At 49.8% G+C, this 18,619-nt stretch overlaps 7 protein-coding genes across 7 annotated transcripts; 4 read left to right on the forward strand and 3 right to left on the reverse strand.

Moving 5' to 3' along the window:
• The first annotated feature begins 126 nt into the window (after positions 1–126).
• F5Y00DRAFT_244355 (alkaline phosphatase-like protein) lies at positions 127–3,369 on the forward strand. Its single transcript, XM_048008811.1, has 7 exons — positions 127–534; positions 596–640; positions 696–1,486; positions 1,536–1,765; positions 1,826–2,100; positions 2,151–2,611; positions 2,665–3,369. Exons 1-7 carry the CDS (start codon positions 323–325, stop codon positions 3,237–3,239), a joined length of 2,589 nt encoding a protein of 862 aa, XP_047862144.1. The 5' UTR covers positions 127–322; the 3' UTR covers positions 3,240–3,369.
• Positions 3,370–3,776: 407 nt separating this feature from the next.
• On the forward strand, positions 3,777–6,237 carry F5Y00DRAFT_244358 (glycosyltransferase family 22 protein). The gene is made up of 4 exons (XM_048008812.1): positions 3,777–4,379; positions 4,487–4,872; positions 4,933–5,063; positions 5,145–6,237. The coding sequence occupies exons 1-4, from the start codon at positions 4,271–4,273 to the stop codon at positions 6,082–6,084; spliced, it is 1,566 nt and encodes a 521-aa protein (XP_047862145.1). The 5' UTR covers positions 3,777–4,270; the 3' UTR covers positions 6,085–6,237.
• Positions 6,238–6,521: 284 nt separating this feature from the next.
• F5Y00DRAFT_147675 (uncharacterized protein) lies at positions 6,522–7,384 on the forward strand. Its single transcript, XM_048004467.1, has 2 exons — positions 6,522–6,720; positions 6,814–7,384. Exons 1-2 carry the CDS (start codon positions 6,691–6,693, stop codon positions 7,054–7,056), a joined length of 273 nt encoding a protein of 90 aa, XP_047862146.1. The 5' UTR covers positions 6,522–6,690; the 3' UTR covers positions 7,057–7,384.
• F5Y00DRAFT_147666 (YebC-like protein) lies at positions 7,220–8,547 on the reverse strand. The gene is made up of 4 exons (XM_048004466.1): positions 8,199–8,547; positions 8,076–8,138; positions 7,471–8,005; positions 7,220–7,403 (listed from the first exon to the last, which is right to left on the reverse strand). Exons 1-4 carry the CDS (start codon positions 8,416–8,418, stop codon positions 7,334–7,336), a joined length of 888 nt encoding a protein of 295 aa, XP_047862147.1. The 5' UTR covers positions 8,419–8,547; the 3' UTR covers positions 7,220–7,333.
• Positions 8,548–8,705: 158 nt separating this feature from the next.
• Positions 8,706–15,368, forward strand: F5Y00DRAFT_147686 (ARM repeat-containing protein). The gene is made up of 2 exons (XM_048004468.1): positions 8,706–14,597; positions 14,657–15,368. Exons 1-2 carry the CDS (start codon positions 8,898–8,900, stop codon positions 15,128–15,130), a joined length of 6,174 nt encoding a protein of 2,057 aa, XP_047862148.1. The 5' UTR covers positions 8,706–8,897; the 3' UTR covers positions 15,131–15,368.
• A 285-nt stretch (positions 15,369–15,653) lies between these two features.
• F5Y00DRAFT_272188 (uncharacterized protein) lies at positions 15,654–16,359 on the reverse strand (the record flags this gene model as incomplete). The annotated part of the gene is made up of 1 exon (XM_048012931.1): positions 15,654–16,359. Exon 1 carries the CDS (start codon positions 16,302–16,304, stop codon positions 15,654–15,656), a length of 651 nt encoding a protein of 216 aa, XP_047862149.1. The 5' UTR covers positions 16,305–16,359.
• A 597-nt stretch (positions 16,360–16,956) lies between these two features.
• Positions 16,957–18,242, reverse strand: F5Y00DRAFT_244367 (uncharacterized protein). Its single transcript, XM_048008813.1, has 3 exons — positions 17,671–18,242; positions 17,410–17,610; positions 16,957–17,348 (listed from the first exon to the last, which is right to left on the reverse strand). Exons 1-3 carry the CDS (start codon positions 17,944–17,946, stop codon positions 17,001–17,003), a joined length of 825 nt encoding a protein of 274 aa, XP_047862150.1. The 5' UTR covers positions 17,947–18,242; the 3' UTR covers positions 16,957–17,000.
• Between the last annotated feature and the right edge of the window lie 377 nt (positions 18,243–18,619).

Raw genomic sequence — 18,619 nt, forward strand, 5'->3', positions numbered from 1 at the left:
CGCTGCAAAGAACACTTCGGTAAATACATAGTGCCCCACAGTACCTACCTAACCTTATTATTATAGGGCAAGAAGATACACCTGTCCCTTCAAGCTTGCGCAGGGGAGGTACATTACCTGGTGCAACGTTATGAGTGGATCAATGCATCAGCTCTGTAATTTTAGCTTTCAACATCGCGAAACCAATCTGTTCTACCTGTTGCTATTCTAATCGAACCCTCACTTCGTGATAGACGATGGAGCATAGGTGAAATTGACCTCTTGCAATTCTAAATACAGCTATAACCGACCGGAAAAGCTGATCTATGCGCTACAATTGGTCATGTACCGCCATAATGTCTTCCCGGTCTCGACTGTATCTCTCGTCGCAGCTAATCTTCTAATACCTGTCGCAATCCTCCTCTTCGCCGTTGGTTTCTTTCCCTATAAACCATTCTTGCCTGGTCTAGCCGAATACCAATCCCTCGATTATGGCTCGCCGCCCGAAGCGCCGTTCGATCGTCTAATATTCATGGTCGTCGATGCTTTGCGCAGGTTCGTCTACTTGGCGCAACTATCATCCGCCGACGTGCGCTTGTCTAACTAACCAGCGCAGCGACTTTGTATATCTAAATGGCTCCGGCTTCGAGTTCACCCAAGGGTTAGAGGAATCGAGGCGTAATTCGCGGACCTGCATCGCTGACGCAAACTTCCAGGCTTATTCGAGATGGAGTTGCTATTCCCTACACCGCTCACGCTACGTCGCCGACTATCACGATGCCTCGAATAAAAGCGATTACTACCGGTTCTACACCTTCCTTCCTCGATGCGATCTTGAGTTTCGACGAAGCCGACACGTCTTCGACGCTCGCCGTCCAGGACACCTGGCTCGCTCAGATGAAGGCGAAAAAATCGGGGAAGCTAGTTATGTATGGTGATGATACGTGGCTGAAATTATTCCCCGGCGTGTTCGACCGAGCGGACGGCACTTCGAGCTTCTTCGTCTCCGATTTTACGGAAGTCGACAACAACGTGACGAGACACGTCCCTGACGAGTTGCGCAGAGATGATTGGAATACGATGGTTCTCCATTATCTCGGCCTCGACCACATCGGCCACAAAACAGGCCCTCGAGGCCCAAATATGATTCCGAAGCAGCAAGAGATGGACGGAATCATTCGCCAGATATACGAGGCGATGGAGACGCAACCGCATCTCCATTCGACCCTTCTTGTTTTCTGTGGCGACCACGGCATGAATGATGCTGGTAACCACGGAGCCTCTTCTCCTGGAGAAACTTCAGCTGCCCTCGTGTTTGTATCACCTAAGCTGAAGTCCATCGCAAAACCCGTCAAAGTGCCAGCAAATTTTGTCGAGGATTTCCAATATTACAACGTCGTAGAGCAGTCCGATCTAGCCCCTACCCTTGCCGCTTTGCTCGATTTTCCGATCCCTAAAAATAATCTTGGCTCCTTCATGGTAGACTTTCTGCCTTTTTGGCCAGAGAGCAAGTAGCCCTCTTCGTAATTGGTAGGCGCCGTGCTAACTAGTTCAAGGACGAGACAAGCTCCAAATTCTTGTGCGTAACGCGAGGCAGATTCTCGATATTGTCACCGCAAGCTTCGGTGGTTCGTCATCGGTTGGTAGGAACCCCAACCTTGATTGTGTCCGCCCTGGCTCCGGGGCCGAACAATTGGCCTGCGAGTGGCAGCAGATTAGCAAAAAAGTCGAGACTGTCTCGGTCGAGGGAAATCTAGGCGAGGACCAGATAATGGATGTGTCAAAGGTGCGAGACTTAACCCGTTAATGTTTTCGCAACCAGGTATGACGTATTAACAACCCTCAGTGGTTATCAAGGGCGCAGACTTTAATGAGCGGTATGGCGAGCAACTACGATATGCCGATGCTCATATACGGCGAAGCGACAGCGGCAGCGGCCTCTTTGGCTGCGGTATACGCCGTAATTACTTCATCTTCCGTAACAGCTTCTAGCTTAGCACCGTTTACCCTCGTCACGGCGCTGTACGGCATAATGATGTTTGCTAGTAGCTACGTCGAGGAAGAGCAACACTTTTGGTATTGGGCTACCTCTGCGTGGCTGCTCTATCTCGCGATTAGGTCGTAAGTAGCATCCGTCGCTGTTCGATATTACCGGACTAATATAGAAGTAGGAGTCCAAGAGCGACGTATAAGTCTTTCGTCATGGGCCTCGTTGCGCTCGGCGCTATGCGGTTGACCCGGGGATGGAACCAAACTGGGCAAAAGTTCGCCGGCGAGCCCGATATCGCGACTAGTTTTATAGCGTCAAATCCGGAATTGCTCTGGTCTCTTACCCTCGCGACGTATGCGATGGTCTCTTTGGAATTATTCGACGGGCTTCGGAGGATCCCAACTGCTATCTCAGGTTCCATAGTTGTGGGACTAGCGACCTCAGCAATATCTTTCAAGCTCGCCTTTACTAACGAGGACGCCCCCGAGCTAATTGTTGGATTCGCGAAGACGCTTGTGGACTTATTTGACGGTCCGACTCTTGTGAATCGAGCGCGGGCGGTATTCCTCGGTCTCGGACTTACTTCGATATGTCCCTTGTACAGTATTTTTGTGCAGGGGACTAAGCAATCTAAGGGGGATGGTGAGTTTTCTTTATAAATGAGTGGGAAGCGATGTCGGCTGACTTCCACGCAGCGATACGAACCATGCATCACTTGTATACGCTTTTTGCGTTGACACAGTCTCGAGTAACTAACATACCCCTCTTCTTACTATTTCGGGCCATTTACCTGTATCTGAGCGGGCTCCGTCTAGAAGCCGTAGACATCACGATATCATCGCTGCTACTACAATTTACTTCCTTCTTCGCAATGGGAGGCTCCAACGCGATATCCGGCGTGGACTTGTCTAACGCGTACAATGGCGTCAGCGGATTTAATATCTTCGCCGTAGGAGTCTTAACGTTCCTCAGCAACTGGGCTGCTCCGGTATGGTGGACCTCGGCATCCAACTTGCTGCTCCTTCGAAGCAGGGAGTCAGCAAAGCCCGGCCGTGGTCGTGTGTATCAACAGCACGCTGCGATTTTGACGTTGTTTGTGGCAGTCGCTCTCGTGTTCGTGATGATAGCCTGCACGACCTTGAGGACGCATTTATTCATATGGACCGTATTCTCACCAAAGTATTTGTACAGCATGGCGTGGAGTTTGGGACAGCATCTCGTTATTAACGTAGCATTTGGAGGTCTTTTATATTGGCTCGGTTGCAAATGACATACAAGATCTTATATGCGTTAGAGTATAGATCGTCGAAATTTAGAGATAGATCCTTTACGGTTCGGCGTTAAGCTACTTATGTACATAATAAATGAACATCGCGAATATCACATCGCATATGAATCTATATTATGCGTAGTAAATTAGGTGGTTTGCAAGTTACTTTGCATAATGCATTGTTCTGGGTAAATTCGATATTTCGCGGAGGGACTTTACAGGGAGGTACATAATGAAGTACATATGTACCTATGTACATTACTTACACCACAGTACCTAGGAATCGACCCAGTTAATAACCTTTAGATTTGACAGTTCCTTTTTCGCAATCGATCCATGCACGGCATTCTAGACTATTTCCAAACGGTGCCCGACTTCATATGTCTAGCCGTTTACGGTAAAATTCCTATGGGAGGCCCGTAAGATTATGTAGATACGTACTTAACGATCGAATGAGGATGCATGCGAATTACCCAAAATGCCGGGAAACGGTAACATGTCAGCCTGTGTTCCGTGATCTTATTTCGTGACCCGTGTCATCTTACCTCTCATCCCTACCATTCTTACCATAGTGTGTACATACTACATAGTGTATCTCGAGAGCTTGCAATTTATTGTTGTTACCATATTGGGCCTTTGCCTTATTTCGTTTTAGATTTTTTTCTTCTTTTCTCTCCTTTGGTATTTTTTTTATTGATTACAAACGAATAAACATAGCCCACACTCCTTTACCCTTTGTCTCTTTCTTCGACACATAGGCATTGTCTCCTACCTACATAATACCCTGTTCGCTTCCTGCCGCGATGCTAAATCCTGAGCGATCCTATACTTCATAAGATAATAATCACGCCCACGTATCCGATATACCCGATAACTACGATAACGCGACAGCGACAGTAATTGTATATACGACCGTTCCACGCGACGCGACAGCTACCGTAATATCGCAAACTATTGCGACGACTTAGAGTTTTCCTATTGAGCTATACCCCACACACAACCCTCGTAGATGCGCGCCTCCGGGTAGAATCATGTGGAGGCGTACCTATTTGTTTCTAGTTCTGGTACGACTATGGCTCGCTTTTTCGCCGAGCTATTTGCATCCAGATGAAAATTTCCAAGGTCCCGAAGTTATAGCAGGTAAGCGCAGAGACACATTTTGCTGGGGGAGGGCGGGGGTCCAAAATTAACTCTGTTCGCAACCGTTTGCAACGATTATAAACTAACAAAATCGGCGCGCAATATAGGTCAAATCTTCAGTTACCCCGTTCGACTGACTTGGGAATTCACAAGCGATCATCCCATACGTAGCGTTTTTCCGCTATGGCCGGTTTACGGACTGCCTATGCTTCTACTGAAGTGGCTATGGGAGGGTATTGGGAATGACGGCGAAATACCACCGATTACGGTATTCTGGACGCTGCGAGTGCTGATGTTTGTTATCAGCTTCGTCTTGGAGGATTGGGCTATTCACGAGTTAGTCCAGTCGCCGCGACATCGCAACACTGCCTTATTGCTGGTAGGATCGTCCTACGTGACCTGGACTTTTCAAACTCATACTTTCTCTAATTCGATCGAGACCCTTGTCGTTATGTGGTGTCTAGTGCTCGTTGAGCGCATTCTCGAGGCTTCGGTAAGTTGCGCTCCTCCAGGTTCTCGTAGTGTCCGGATTTACAAACTAACTGTTAAGCAGGCACAAACATCCGCCCTGGCGGCGTCGACGGTGCTTGGTGTTGTAGCCGTCTTTGGTGTTTTTAATAGGATAACTTTTCCTGCATTCTTGCTTATTCCTGGACTTCGATTGATACCCCATTTTATACATAGGTAAGTCTCCTTACTCCCATATCGTCCCTCGTGCCTTTTGGTCGTCGATTTGCTAGGCCGAGTTGCTAACTTACTTCCAAGACCATTATCCCTTGCCATCATGGCAGCGTCAGGGCTCTTTACAGTTTTAATTGCTATCTCTCTTGATACAGCTTTCTACACCCCGCACTCTATTACCTGGTTAGATCTCTACCGCAATCCTGTTATTACACCCTTAAATAATCTGCAATACAACCTCTCGCCCTCGAATTTAGCGGAGCACGGATTACACCCTTGGTACCAACATCTCTTAATCAACCTCCCGCTGCTTATAGGGCCTGCCGTGGCTCTCTTGTTCGCAAAACCACATCTGTCGCTCAGGCTATGCTCGGCGATATCGGGAGTGTTGGTGCTATCCATCTTTCAACACCAGGAAGCACGATTCTTGCTGCCGACGGTACCCCTTTTGCTCTCGTCCCTAAAGCTCCCGAAGAAGTCCACGCATCGAAAAATCTGGATTGCTACCTGGGTTGGCTTCAATGTGGTCCTTGGCCTTCTTATGGGGGTATACCATCAGGGCGGTATCGTACCAGCTCAAGTATTCTTGAGCAAACAACCAGACGCGACACAAGCGATATGGTGGAAAACATATATGCCGCCGATATGGCTTCTGAACGGTAAGAACGAGGTTCTGAAGACTAGGGACGTAGCGGGGATGGAGGGGCCCCTATTATTTGAGGAGTTGACGCAGATAGCGACCTGTGACACGCCAGCCGATCGGAGGAACCTTGAGTATCTCAAAGAGCCAAACGGCACGTACTTGATCGCGCCGCTCTCGTCGACGTGGCTCGATCCATACTTAGACAACAAGGGTTTAGAAGGGCTACGGTTTCGGGAGGTTTGGCGGCATAGCAAGCATTTAAACTTGGATGACTTAGACTGGGCGGAAGACGGGTTCTGGCCTACACTGCAAAGAGTAGTTGGTAGACGAGGCTTGGCGGCTTGGAGGGTTACCAAGAGCTGCGGTCCTCCACTGCGGTAACGAGAAATTCAAAAATACGATATAATATTTCTATCATGAGATGTCGCGTATCTACACCTGAATCTGAATGCTTGTAGTGGCTAATTCCCATTATGAATCTGGAAAATCTAGGGTACCTCGTTCGATATCCAAGTCCCCTATTCCAGTTAACTACCCCTATCTTATCTTACTTATAGCCTTGATATGCTGACTTCACATTATAATGGAATATCCTCTAGGATTTATGGTAGCTCTTTAAAGTTTATGGCATCTCACCCTATATAACAAAACACCCATTGTAAGATGGCGTTGTTTTCAGGGGATAAGAGGTACCTTCGGTATGTACCATACCTAGCCTCCAGGCGGCTTCAGTAGCACAAGGAAAATGGATATCCCGATGCAGCTACCCGGCTCTAATGCGGGTATGAACTAAGCCAATCAGAGCCAAGGCGCTTTAGTGTACAGTCTCAATCGAAACTCGAAAGCTTTAATTGGAAGCTTCCCAAGTGCGACTACTAGACAATTTACATAACATAGGCTCTATTCCACATGTGATCAGCTCGATTTTATGTCTATACCTCATTGACGAGAGCCGAAATTCCTTCAATTCAACCGAAGATATTCGCAATGGGCGGCCTAAACCTAGAAGTTTTCAAGGTGCGCTCCCAACCCGACTAACTACCCCTCCTCGCCATGTCCTCCCGTCTGTCCCGTCTAGTTCGCACGCATACTTACCGCCACCATATATAGTTCGGCATGTACGTCATGTTCCCGATCGGCATCATGTACTACTTCGGCACGAACCTCGACGAACGCTTTGCTGTCCCCGACTTCTGGCCCAAGCCCGAGCAGGCGAACAAGGTGCCCATGGACCGAGACGAGATCCACGCCGAGCTGCAGCGATTGCGCGCGCGACGGCTGTATATCAGGGATAGGAGGCTCGAGAATGAGGCGCGGCAAGCACCGCAGCCCGGGAGCGAGGAGCAGGAATAGTCGCGCTGGACAAGACAACGAAGAGGAACAGTTATAAGTGGCGGATGCATTGGCTTCGACGGCGTTTAGGGGCGCGGAAGGAAAATGGGATTGGAACATGATCACGCGGCCTTTACATATTTTGGACTTTGGACTTGACTCGAGCACTGGGCGACAAGGCCGGTCTCTCCACTCCTCGTAAAGACGGAAATCAGATGGGGACTGTTGCGCGATACAACATGTACAATAGTCTACATTAAGCATACAAGATATCTACACATCGTATCGTCACTACGGATTACGTGTCGAGGTTATCTTCTATCGTCGTCCAAAGATCTGTGGATATATTTCCTTGTTCGGCGTTCGCGCTGTAGATTTCCAGGGTTAATACCAATTGAGGGTGTTGGTAGTGAGGTATTCGCGGGGTAGGCTTACTAGACTCCTTGCACGTCTGGATATTCTTGGAGCGCCGTTAGGAAGGCGCTTATATTCGTTGCCGCGTCGTCGTCGTCGAGCTTCACCTTGTCCCCTATCGGCGACCATATAATTTCGCAGCTTAGGATCTCGGTAGATAGCGCTTGGCTTAGGCTCTGCGCTGTTTGGTGTGTAGTATTCGGCTGCGTACGGAGGACCACGTTGCCCTTCTTATCCTGCTCGACGTCCTCGGCACCGGCCTCGACCGCCTCCATTAACACCTCGTCGAAGTCGTCGTCTTTGTCGCCTTTTAGGACGACGCGGCCAACCCTGGCGAATAGGAATGCTGTCGGCGTTACGGTAGCGTTGTATTTTTTGACCATGACCCTAAGGTCCTGCAGTGCGCGCTGCTTGTTGTCCGTTGCGACATCGATAACCATGGCTACGGCTGGCGGTATCATAACTTCGAGCGTCATGGTTTCGAGTCCCGCCCCGGACGACGATTTGCCTTGACCTCGTGCTATGGCTATGTCTATGCTGGCTTTCGGCATGCCGGCTATGGCCGTGGCTCTCGTTAGAATTTCCTTCTTTGTTGTTCCGTCCTGCCTTGTTTGTATACTAAATACCTTTCTTCGCGGCCGCGACCACGGTAGCTAGTCGCGAATTAAGACTCGGGTCTGGCCCATACACTATCTTGTACTCCGTTAGCGCTCGGATCGGGACTGACGACCGTCGTGTAGGATACGAACGTTGCGACCAGAGGGTCAAGTTCTTGGCGAAGCTGCTTCGCTGGGCATTTTTCTTCGCGTCGGCGGCGCCTTTTTCGTGCTTGATTTTGGACCAGCGATTGTGACCGCTGCTAAGCAGCGCGCTCGAAGCGAAGGACCGGCGGCATTGGGCGCATATGGTGGAGGTAATCGACCTTGGTGCAAGAGTTCGACCGGGGAATAAGAATAGGTGGGTAGACATTTTGAAAGAGAGCTGCCTATGGCTACCTCATATGAATGCGCTCGAGATATCGAAGTAGATGTTGAAATAGCTTTCTTTTATTCTTGAAGGAGCTAAACCTATTTTAGAAATGTTTAAAGGTTATTTTTCTTGGGCGATTGAAGCCGTGTAATTGGCAGATAATCCATACAAACCCAATATTGCTATCGCCTGTGATTGGCTATAGGACTCGTTACTGCCGAGTACATACCCCCTTTGAAGTCAGGTACGCGCTCGAATACATTAGGTACACTGTACATACATACATACCTCATGCAATACCGCCAACTGCCTTCCACGTGCCTTCGATATCCGTAATTAGGTACTTATTCACCTTCACATTTCGATAGCATAGCACACGTTTTAATCGCGACTCTTCCGGTCTCGTCTTCGTTCATTTATTCGCCGCGGTTGAAACGATCCTCCTTTTATGCGCTTCAACAGAACATCCATGATTTTCCATGTCAGCGCCAAGTTCCCCCCCTCGAGAGTCTAACGGCGCCTCTCAAGCCGCAGCGCCCGCGCGCGCTTCCTTGACTACCACCAACAATCCCGAACTCGACCTTCAGAAGCTCCAATCGCTTCCCGCCGAGCAGCAGGACCTCTTCCTACTGAACTTCGTCTCCTCTCTAAGCAAACATGTCCATAGCTTGTCGAATGATGATTGTACTGCCCAGCAGTTCTACCTCAAAAAAGAGGTCTTCCAGATAATCAACCTGTCCACGCCCTCCCCTAGCCGGGTTATAAGGGTCAATCTTGGCAAGATACTTGCCTACTTCCTCGGGAATGGAGATAGGAAATTACTCTTCGATACTATAAACGAGCTAGTCTCTATAATATCCACCGGGAAATCCAAGACCGAAAATGAAGTTCGAACCAGACATGCCGCTATCAGTTGCTTGGGCGATGTGTACGCATCCGCCGGTGACAGCGCCATCGGCCTGCACCCATTGGCCTGCGGCGCCCTCGTCAAGCTGCTCAAATCGTCACAAAGTCATGCTGGGTTACGCGCTGCCGTGCTTATTTCCTTGAACAAAATTGTAGGCATGGTGCGATCGAGCTTGGATGAGAGCATAGCTAGGGATATTTGGAAGCAAGCACGGAATGCCGCCTCGGGCGACAAAGGTTCCCTAACTGTCGTGTCCGCTTGCCGTTGTCTAAAGTCGTTGGCCAGATATACTTCGTACTTTGAGAACTCGGGCGATTTCGAGAATCTGAAGTCGGCCCTCTTTAAGACCATCGATTCTAATTCCTCACACGTAAGACACGCCGCTGCGGACTGTTTGGCCGAAGCTATGGTGAAAAGTCATTCCGAGTCCGCATCGGCAGGGGTACCGAAGATCAAAAAGTCCAAGTCTAAAGCTAGTAAAAGGGCCTCTATCCAGCCGGGCGTAGGGTTGGAGGAAGACGATGATATTCCGTCGCGGCCAGGTAGCCCAGCGCCCGGCAAAAAAAGCCAGGTCCTCGTCTTGTCGCTAAGTGACATTTTTAAGACTCTTACGACTCAGTACGTTAGACTATCTACTACCAACAGAGCCAGGGCAGCCATTGGTGTTTGCTATGGAAGGGTTTTGAAACGATTAGGAGAGAATTTTGTCGAAAAGAATTATTTGAGAATCTTGGAGAGCTTAACTATCGACTTATTAGGCCATCAGAACATAGTCAACAATCGATATAGACTCCTCATCTCGCGTCGAATTGTCGATACGGTCCTGCAGGTTGTAATAGGTCGCAAGATACTTGGGGAATCAGGCCAGACGACTGTGGCTAAAGTGCTCGTCAACGATGTTTTTAAGAACTATCCCCAAACGCTCAAAGAGCGACCTGAGCCGACAAAGCATGCCCTGATCGCAGCTCTTGGCGCGGTAGCATCACTTATCAAGTCGCTTGGATCTGCCGCGAATAATTTCGCAGAACCCTGTCGAGATGGATTATTGCAAGTACTTCAGCATCCCAGTTATAGCGTCCAGGTGTCTGCTTCGTTCTGCATGAAAACGTTCGTTCTTGCGTGTCCGCAGCAGCTCCTACCTTGCTTGTCTGTTTGTATGAACAGTCTTAGCAGGGAGTTGTCCCTACTCGGAGGTGCGCGAAACTCTCCGAGAAGATGTGTCGGATTCGCTCATGGATTGGCTGCAACCCTGAGTGCCAGTCCGTCTCGTCCGTTACATGGCTCCCTCGATATTAACAACCGGGTCTACTCCATGGCTACCAACCTGCTCAAGTCCAGTGGTCAGTCCGAGCTTCGCGTCTCGAGCACGCAGGTCCAGGTTGCGTGGATCCTCCTCGGGGGACTAATGTCGCTGGGACCTAATTTCGTCAAGATTCATCTCTCGCAGTTGCTTGTTCTCTGGAAAAACGCCCTGCCAAAGCCGTTGGCGAAGGATAATTTTGCTCATCGTAACATCTTAGAAGTTTCGTACTTAACTCACGTCAAAGAATGCGCGTTGGGTTCTATTCTCTCGTTTCTTCAGTTCAACAGCCGCTTGTTAACTGTTGACGTATCGAAACGCATTGCTACGATGCTTCAAAATACCAGCGTGTTTCTTAAGATGCTACCCTCGAAGAAAACCACCGATGATATTTCTCAAAGGTTGACTCCTGCTTTGCAGCTGCACGACCTTGACATGATGGTCCAGCGACGAGTTTTGCAATGTTATACTATGCTGGTGAACCAAAGCCCAGCTGGAGGGAGCGAGTCGCTTCTACAATCCAATCTCCTTACTCTGGCAATATCGCTGTTTGCCGACCCCGAGAATTACGCAGCTAACACCCTCAGCGCGTCTATCGCCAACGCTGCGGGGACCTTTGAGACTATCTGGGATGTAGGTGACAATTCCGGGTACGGCGTCAACGACCTAGTTCGCGGTTTCAAAATCAAGAGGCTCCCCGGAGAGAAGGATGATTCGGACGATAAGCCAGAGACGGACGAGCCTAATCCAGATGAAATTATCGACGACCTGCTTCTGTCGCCGATCTGCTCGTCGCTGGAGCACGATGCCGCTGTGCTCTACGTTGGCGAGCAAGATTCATCCGCGGATCTTCCTGCTCCTCCTGCTACCGAGGTGGTGAATATGGCAATTCAGCTGTTTGCGTTCGTCTTCCCCCTTACGCCGGCCAAAGTACAGGAGAGCGTTCTCGAACAGATTGCTACGTTCACTTCGGCTGGTTCGCTACAGCGCGACCTCGGCCGTAAAGCAGCCATTACTGTGAACGTCGCCAGTGCTCTGTTCCTTACTCTAAAGGTTGCCGTGAAGGAGACTCAGTCGCCGGCCGGCAATCTTACCAACATAGCAGTGGAAAAGCTCCTACAAGAAATGACTAGGAGCTTCGTGGTCGATCCGGACCAGTATATACGCAGCCTAGGTTATGGTGCTATTGCCCGTCTCTGTAATGCATGTGGCAATGCGTTTACGAACCACGAGATTAAGCATTTAGTCGATACCATCGTAGGAAATCGGGAACCTAGCGCTCGAGCAGGGTGCGCCATGGCTCTGGGTTCTATCCAGTCGAAGGTAGGCGGCATGGGTGCTGGGTACCATCTCAAGACGATCACTGGTATCCTGATGTCTCTGTGCAATGATCCGCATCCGACAGTACACTACTGGGCCCTCGAGGCTCTAGCTGATGCCGCCGACGCTACGGGCCTTGGCTTCTCGCCGTATATCTCCGGATCCCTCGGAATGGTCTCTCAACTTTACCTTTCGGAAACTCATCATTCCGAAGTAGCTTCCCCTATCTCTATGAGCTTGGAGACGGAGTTATCGACTACGGCAGCCATCACACGTTGCGTCGACTCTCTGATCAACGTCGTGGGACCGGACTTGCAAGATTCTACTAAATCGCGCGAGTTGATTCTCACTCTCGTCGATCAGCTGCAGAGCGAGGAGGATGTTCTCGTACAGCGCGAAAGCTTAGCGTGCTTGGAGCATCTATCCCTGTATGCTCCTGGGCACATGGTATTCAGCGACTACGTCAAAACGTTACAGAAATATCTCAACTCCGAATTTCCTATCCTTCGCGACGTTGCGGTAGACGGTCTTTACAATCTGATGAAGAGGAACTCCCTCGACGTTCTGGAAGCAGCCAATCCAGGCTTTGAGGACCAGCTATGGCTCGTGCTAGACGTATCGCCTAGCCACGACGGAATTCGCAATGTTATCCGGAACTGGCTACGTCAGACTGCGTTAACAGAAACCGGCGCTTGGCTCCTCCGTTGCCAGAACGTTCTCAAGATGACCCGACCAAAAGCTGCCGAGGAGACGCACGACGTCAACCGAAAGCCGACTGCCACTATCGATCTGCAGGACGAAGAAGTTGCCGGCTTCGCTGCGGCCGCCGGCGCCGCTAAGGATGATAAAGACTCGCCTTCAAATTCCGAAATGGAGCCTTTGCGCTGGCAAGTTAGGACGTTCGCGATGAGTTGTCTCAATGAAATATTCTTGATGATTGGGAAAGACGTTGCTACAAACGGCGAGTCGCCCGCGCAGTCCGCCCTCCAGGCCAGAATCGCCGACGTTATCCGTATGGCTTTCTCAGCTTCGACGTCTAGCGTGTTGGAGCTAAGGATATGGGGGTTGAAGATAATCGGTGCCGTCTTGAGAATGTTTGGCAAAACACCGGACCCTGACTTCGAGGAGGCGATGCTCCTCGAACAATACCAGGCGCAAATCAGCTCGGCATTGACGCCTGCTTTCGCTGCAGATTCGTCTCCCGAATTGGCTGCGGAAGCTGTTAACGTGTGCGCCGCGTTCATCTCCACGGGTATCGTGACGGATGTCGATCGCATGGGGCGTATCTTAAAGACGCTCGTTACCGCCCTTGAGAACTTCTCTACGGAAACGGAGAACGCCGGGATTGGCGACCTCAAGGGTCTCAGCTCTAACGCGCAGGTAATGGTTAAGATGTCGGTTTATTCGGCATGGGCGGAGCTTCAGGTAGCCAGCTCGGAGCAGAAGTATCTACTCGACGTATTGAAGCCTCACATCGGCACTCTGACGCCGTTGTGGCTGGCCTCGTTGCGGGAGTTTGCTCGGTTGAGGTTCGAACCAGACATTTCGATGACGTTGGGTCCCCCGTCTATGTCGGGTAGTCTAGATACCATCTATGCGGCCCTCAACCGCGAGACGCTTCTCAAATTTTACCAGGAATCCTGGTTAAAACTTGTCGACGCTATTGCGAGCCTCATCGAGCAAGACAGCGAATTTGTTTTCGACGCTCTAGATGGGAAGGAAGCTGACGCGTCAGGTACTAATGGGCAATCTAAGAGCGCTGATATTAATTATCGCGACGAACCGGTCGCTTTCTTCTTCGTCCTCTTCGGCATCGCTTTTGAAGCGCTTGCCACCAAGTCGAGCCAAGTTGATTCCTTGGCTACTCAGGAACAAACTCTCGAGATACTGCAGGCTCTTAAGAAGATCCTACATCCGAGCGTTTCGGGCCATGCTATCTACCGAGAGGCAATCTTCTCCGAGACGATGGATTTGCTGGATCGCCTCGTACTGACAGAGGGTCTCGACGTTCAGGGAGTTATAGTCGAAATTGCGCGCGCCCTTTGCGTTGCTCATCCTTCAGCAAGGAAACAGGAGCAGCAAGATGACGGCGACTTAAGCGAAGACATCGAGCAGCTATTCGAGCTCACTAGGATCATCGTTCTAGTGCTATCCGGGCTATTGCCTAATTTGACCGAGACGAATCAGCCAGTGCGCCATCATCTGACCGAGGAGGCCGTCCTTCTAGTACGGACCGGGTTAAATGCCATGGTAGATGCGGCAGAAGTGTTCCCGGCAATCATCAAGACGGACTTGCATGCTTGTATAATCCATATCTTCGCCACTATACTGGCGACGCCCTCCTGCCAAGAGATCATCGTCCCGCAAGCTCTCCCCATATTTAAAAGGTTTATGGCGACCATGTCTAGCTCTCACGGCTCGGCAGAGGCGAAGTCGGCCAGCGACGTGCAAGTAGAAGGTTGCCTACGCCGATACTTATCCATCTATCTAAATGCGCAGAAGCGCGAGACGCCTACTTCTCTGCAGTGCGTCAAGAACTGCCTGCTCGCAATCACAATACTCTTTACGGGGGGGAGCAATCGTCTTGCGGCTAACGACCGCCTCGTGGCGAAATATCTCGACGAATTGGTGGATTGTCTAACAGACCGCATGGTAAGAACCCCCTAGGATTCTACGTAGCCTTCTCGTGGGCATCGCTAACTATCTCGTAGACGGCTAAGATCGCAGCAAATTGCATCCGATCTCTCCTGTTGCAGCCATCCCCTTCGCCTGCCGACCAGTCCATCGCTCGCTATCTCCTCCCCCGATTGGTCGCCTTCGTAGTCGACACAGAACCAGAGGATCCGGAAGACGCGCGCAAGCTCGTGGCGCAGTCTCTAACGCAGTACGTAGCGACCCTAGGCAGCGGACACGCGCAGATCGCCATGTCTATCGTCGTGCCGACTCTGCTTTCCCGCGCGGCTAGCGAGGGCACGGACGTGTACCACGAAACGAGCGCGAGACTATTGGAATTAGCGTCGGCGGACCAGGCGGGGTTCAGGGGTGTGGTAGCGGCGATGAATGAGGGGCAGAAGGCATTTATGGAAGAAGTGATCCGGTCGGGTCGGCAGAGCGGTGGGCCGGCGAAGAGCTCAAGCACCCAGGGCCAGCCGAGTATTGCGTTGAAGATGGACTTTGGAGGTTAAAGGGTTAGAAGAACCTAAGGTGAGTTACACGTTTACAAGGAAGACGCCGTGAAAAGTCACATCTGCTGTAACGCTTCACGAGGTTTGTAGCCGGTTAGTTAGGTATTATGAAGGTAAATAACTACCTACGTTTGTTACGTAGTACACCACAGTAAAACGAGTATATAGCCCCTTATGGCAGGCGAGGCTATTGAGTAGCTCGTAAGAAACAATAGCAATAAACAATGTCATGATCCCATTACAGACACGTAGCAATACAGGATTCTGGCGTGATTCCTCAGTCTTGAGATATATAAGCCCTATTTATACTTTCAATAGCTTCTCATCATCATCATCGTCGTCGTCGTCGTCGTCAAAATGACCAAAGAAAATAGCCCACTCATACCCTTCAGATAAGAGCAACACTTAACGAACTAGCCATATTTCCTTTCTCTCAGACTCTTCTCTCCCCCTTTCTTCTCGTATTCCTTCTTCCCATCCTTATAAACCCACATTTTCCGCACAACTAACTCCAGCTTAGAGCTTAAAAGCCATCCAGTAACTCGGGCAGTTCCAGATCCATCAAATACACACGCAGGTCTAAGTCCATGTCTAGAATTGAGATGAGCGGGCATTTGGAGGGTAGATTGGGATCGCGTTCCTTGAGAATAGTGGTGTCGAGGGGCGACGAGGCGCGTGTTGACGGGGTTGACGATATGGATGTCGATGTCGATGTCGATGTCGACATTGCCATTGATATATCTGTATCGAATTCCGTCTCCGTATCCGCGTCTGCGTCCGTCGATAGGGAGAAAGAAGAAATATCACTATCCCCTAAAGAAGCAGTTCGTCTCCCCGCCTGCTCCCGCTTCTGCGCGCAGTCGTAGCAGTCTTCGTCCAGCGGCGTAATGGTAGGTGTACTCTTGGGACCGTAGCAACGACGGCGTCGACGGGGACGATTTCGACGGGAGTGCGAGCTAGTTGCAAGGCTGGAGAAGGAGGATGCGGTATCCGGACACTCGAAGGTAGTAGTGTGGGTGCAACCGCAGCGGTAGGTGAAGTGGACTGTTGAGCACATGGCGAGCTGTTTGGGTTTCGACTTGATTGTTGGTTTGCGAGAAGTAGGTTTTGGACCGAGTCTGGGCTTGATGCGTAGGGGTAGTCGCATTTCTGTGGTTTGAGACGGGGGTGGCATAGTGGAATGGCTAATGGTGGCTTTGGCAGCAGCTTAGTGAAGGAGTGAAGCAGCAGATGAGTTAAAGTTAAAAGTTGAGAGTGGAGTTGCAAAGTAAAAAGAAAGAGGAAGGGAAAGTAATAATTATTAGAAGGAGGCAGGCGGTATGAATGACACTATGTAGTATCTCCTATCTTGACGTCGTTGGTTCCTTCCTTAAGTCGGGAACGATGTAGATACATACCTTATGTACATACCTCAGGAAGGAACCTTAGAGATTATGCACATGTAGGTAGCTAACATTAATATCAGGAAAGTGCTCACGATAGCCTCATGACCTAGGTACATTGCCAGTTCCTGCCAGCTGAAACGACATTAGCCTTGCTCTCAATTTATTTTTGTTTTAGCATTTCCCCCCTCGGGCACAGAGAAGACAACATACCTAATGTAAGCCCAAGACTTTGGCCTGTTTGGCTTAAACATGACTTTTCACAAAAGAACCTCTTCATACGTAAACGACATTGAAAAGTAGAGAGCCATTAAGAGTATTTCATGATACCTCCTAAACGCAGACGAATACGTAGAATAACCCCCCTTCCCTTCCCTAAACCCGCCTGATTCCCCGTCTTAGGAATTGCCGTTGCCAGCACAACCCCCTAACCCCCTAACACCCTTAAATCCTCTAAAACTCCATAAACCCCCTCTCTACCCAGCCCCTTATCGCGACGCTCTTCGCGAATCCGGCCACGATATCGGCAATACGGGCATTTCTCTCGGCTCCGTCCCCGGATGGCTCTTGTCAAAACTACTCCCCCGACTAAGAGGCCGCGCAGTCGGCAATGCCTTTCGCCCCGAAGATGGTACTTTATCCCCGCGGCCTTCTCCGTCTTTGTCATGCTCCTCTCCTGCGTGCATAATTCGTGACGGTCGAGGCAAAGATGGCTCCTTGGACCGTCCAGATTTCAATAATGACTTGGCTTCGAGCTGCTCTAGAGACACGTCCGTCTGTCCAGTGCGAACTTTGTAACTAGCTAAACTGAGTCTCAGTCGGAGCATCTCTGCTTTCTGTATATACCGTTAGTTAACTACCCTTTTTCTTCTTCCCGACTTCAAATTCAGAACTTACCTGCCGAGCTTCCTCCCGAGTCATAGTTGATCGCCTTCGAGTTGGCGCCGGCGGGGTTGGTGGAGCTGGCGCAACAACTTCTATGTCTGGCTCGGTTACTGCGGTTTCTAGGGTTATGTCGATAATAGAGTTATCTAGGAACATGGAGTCTTCTTCTGGCGATACAGACTGCTGACGTCCAGCTTCTTCTCGAGGAGAGTCCTAATCCGCCACCAGATTAGCCATGTTCATTCGATATAGAATGATACACGAAATGCATACCCTTTCAGGACCGTGCTCCTCATCTATAGGTATACGTTCAATTTCCTCTTCACCAACAGAAAGGCGTTGCTTCTTGGTCGGTGGCGTAGGTGGGTACTGTTGGTGCTGGCTCACGGCTTCTTGATCAAGAGGCCGCTTAATGGCATTGTTCATTATGCTCGAGATAGGTGAGAGTGCTTTTGATTTAGATTCTTGGAGCTTCGAAGTAGAAACAGGACTTCTAGCATTAGTATCGATAGAACCCAAGACGCGTCTCTTGCTCGGCGAGGAATCCATCTTGTGTATGCTGCGATGGCGGGATGGCGGGATGCCGGTATTTTGTAATTCGTAGTAGTAAGGGTGCAATAGTAGATAGTAGATACCAGATACCGTTTAAATATTAACAGTAGCAAAAAAGGCTTTGATCTTTGCTGGATCGGAAAGGATAATAAAAGTCAACAGACGCGAAGTTGTCACGAAGTTGGCACGAATTGTTAAATCTAGTAATTTTGACAGTTTGGATCTTAGGTACTTGATATAAATGTAATGAAGGGTCTTGTAGATTCGCGCGCGCGCTTCGACCCGCGTCGCAGTCCCTCAATGCGAAATGACTTAAATTATGCTCTCTTATGTATTCCTTGTGCACCATATTGCGTACTATTTTATTGACTTATTACCCTTTTCGGCCTGGCAGCCTGGACGATCGCTGTGCATAATTTAAGGTTGATGCAACTCTAAGTCTCTAACCCATCAAGGGATCCCTGCTACCCGTCAGGTACCATATCTGCATCTCTCTAGGTACATTTACCCCACCACTCCTACATCCTATCAATTCGTACTTCCGTACGGAATACCGGAATACGTAACGCTATATCATATCATATGTAGCTAGGTATCATCACCATCATCACATGTAATATTACTAGGTAGTTACTTCATAGGTACTTCAAAAAAAACATTACAATTGTTC

Source organism: Daldinia vernicosa, assembly GCF_022497035.1.
Source record: "Daldinia vernicosa strain CBS 139.73 unplaced genomic scaffold F5Y00scaffold_46, whole genome shotgun sequence".
In the NCBI taxonomy this organism is placed as follows: domain Eukaryota; kingdom Fungi; phylum Ascomycota; class Sordariomycetes; order Xylariales; family Hypoxylaceae; genus Daldinia; species Daldinia vernicosa.

What these genes read in the sequence shown, in the direction of transcription:
- F5Y00DRAFT_147675 (XM_048004467.1), top strand. Translation starts at nt 6,691, where the DNA reads ATGGGCGGCCTAAACCTAGAAGTTTTCAAG. An exon ending in TAAACCTAGAAGTTTTCAAG is followed by an intron (nt 6,721 to 6,813) that starts GTGCGCTCCCAA and finishes CACCATATATAG; the next exon opens with TTCGGCATGTACGTCATGTT.
- F5Y00DRAFT_147686 (XM_048004468.1), top strand. Translation starts at nt 8,898, where the DNA reads ATGTCAGCGCCAAGTTCCCCCCCTCGAGAGTCTAACGGCGCCTCTCAA. An exon ending in ATTGTCTAACAGACCGCATG is followed by an intron (nt 14,598 to 14,656) that starts GTAAGAACCCCC and finishes ACTATCTCGTAG; the next exon opens with ACGGCTAAGATCGCAGCAAA.
- F5Y00DRAFT_244355 (XM_048008811.1), top strand. Translation starts at nt 323, where the DNA reads ATGTACCGCCATAATGTCTTCCCGGTCTCGACTGTATCTCTCGTCGCA. An exon ending in GTCGTCGATGCTTTGCGCAG is followed by an intron (nt 535 to 595) that starts GTTCGTCTACTT and finishes TAACCAGCGCAG; the next exon opens with CGACTTTGTATATCTAAATG. An exon ending in GGCTTCGAGTTCACCCAAGG is followed by an intron (nt 641 to 695) that starts GTTAGAGGAATC and finishes GCAAACTTCCAG; the next exon opens with GCTTATTCGAGATGGAGTTG.
- F5Y00DRAFT_244367 (XM_048008813.1), bottom strand. Translation starts at nt 17,946, where the DNA reads ATGGATTCCTCGCCGAGCAAGAGACGCGTCTTGGGTTCTATCGATACT. An exon ending in AGGAGCACGGTCCTGAAAGG is followed by an intron (nt 17,611 to 17,670) that starts GTATGCATTTCG and finishes GTGGCGGATTAG; the next exon opens with GACTCTCCTCGAGAAGAAGC. An exon ending in CTCGGGAGGAAGCTCGGCAG is followed by an intron (nt 17,349 to 17,409) that starts GTAAGTTCTGAA and finishes CGGTATATACAG; the next exon opens with AAAGCAGAGATGCTCCGACT.
- F5Y00DRAFT_244358 (XM_048008812.1), top strand. Translation starts at nt 4,271, where the DNA reads ATGTGGAGGCGTACCTATTTGTTTCTAGTTCTGGTACGACTATGGCTC. An exon ending in AGGTCCCGAAGTTATAGCAG is followed by an intron (nt 4,380 to 4,486) that starts GTAAGCGCAGAG and finishes CGCGCAATATAG; the next exon opens with GTCAAATCTTCAGTTACCCC. An exon ending in ATACCCCATTTTATACATAG is followed by an intron (nt 5,064 to 5,144) that starts GTAAGTCTCCTT and finishes CTTACTTCCAAG; the next exon opens with ACCATTATCCCTTGCCATCA.
- F5Y00DRAFT_147666 (XM_048004466.1), bottom strand. Translation starts at nt 8,418, where the DNA reads ATGTCTACCCACCTATTCTTATTCCCCGGTCGAACTCTTGCACCAAGG. An exon ending in CTTGACCCTCTGGTCGCAAC is followed by an intron (nt 8,139 to 8,198) that starts GTTCGTATCCTA and finishes AGTACAAGATAG; the next exon opens with TGTATGGGCCAGACCCGAGT. An exon ending in CCAGACGTGCAAGGAGTCTA is followed by an intron (nt 7,404 to 7,470) that starts GTAAGCCTACCC and finishes GGAAATCTACAG; the next exon opens with CGCGAACGCCGAACAAGGAA.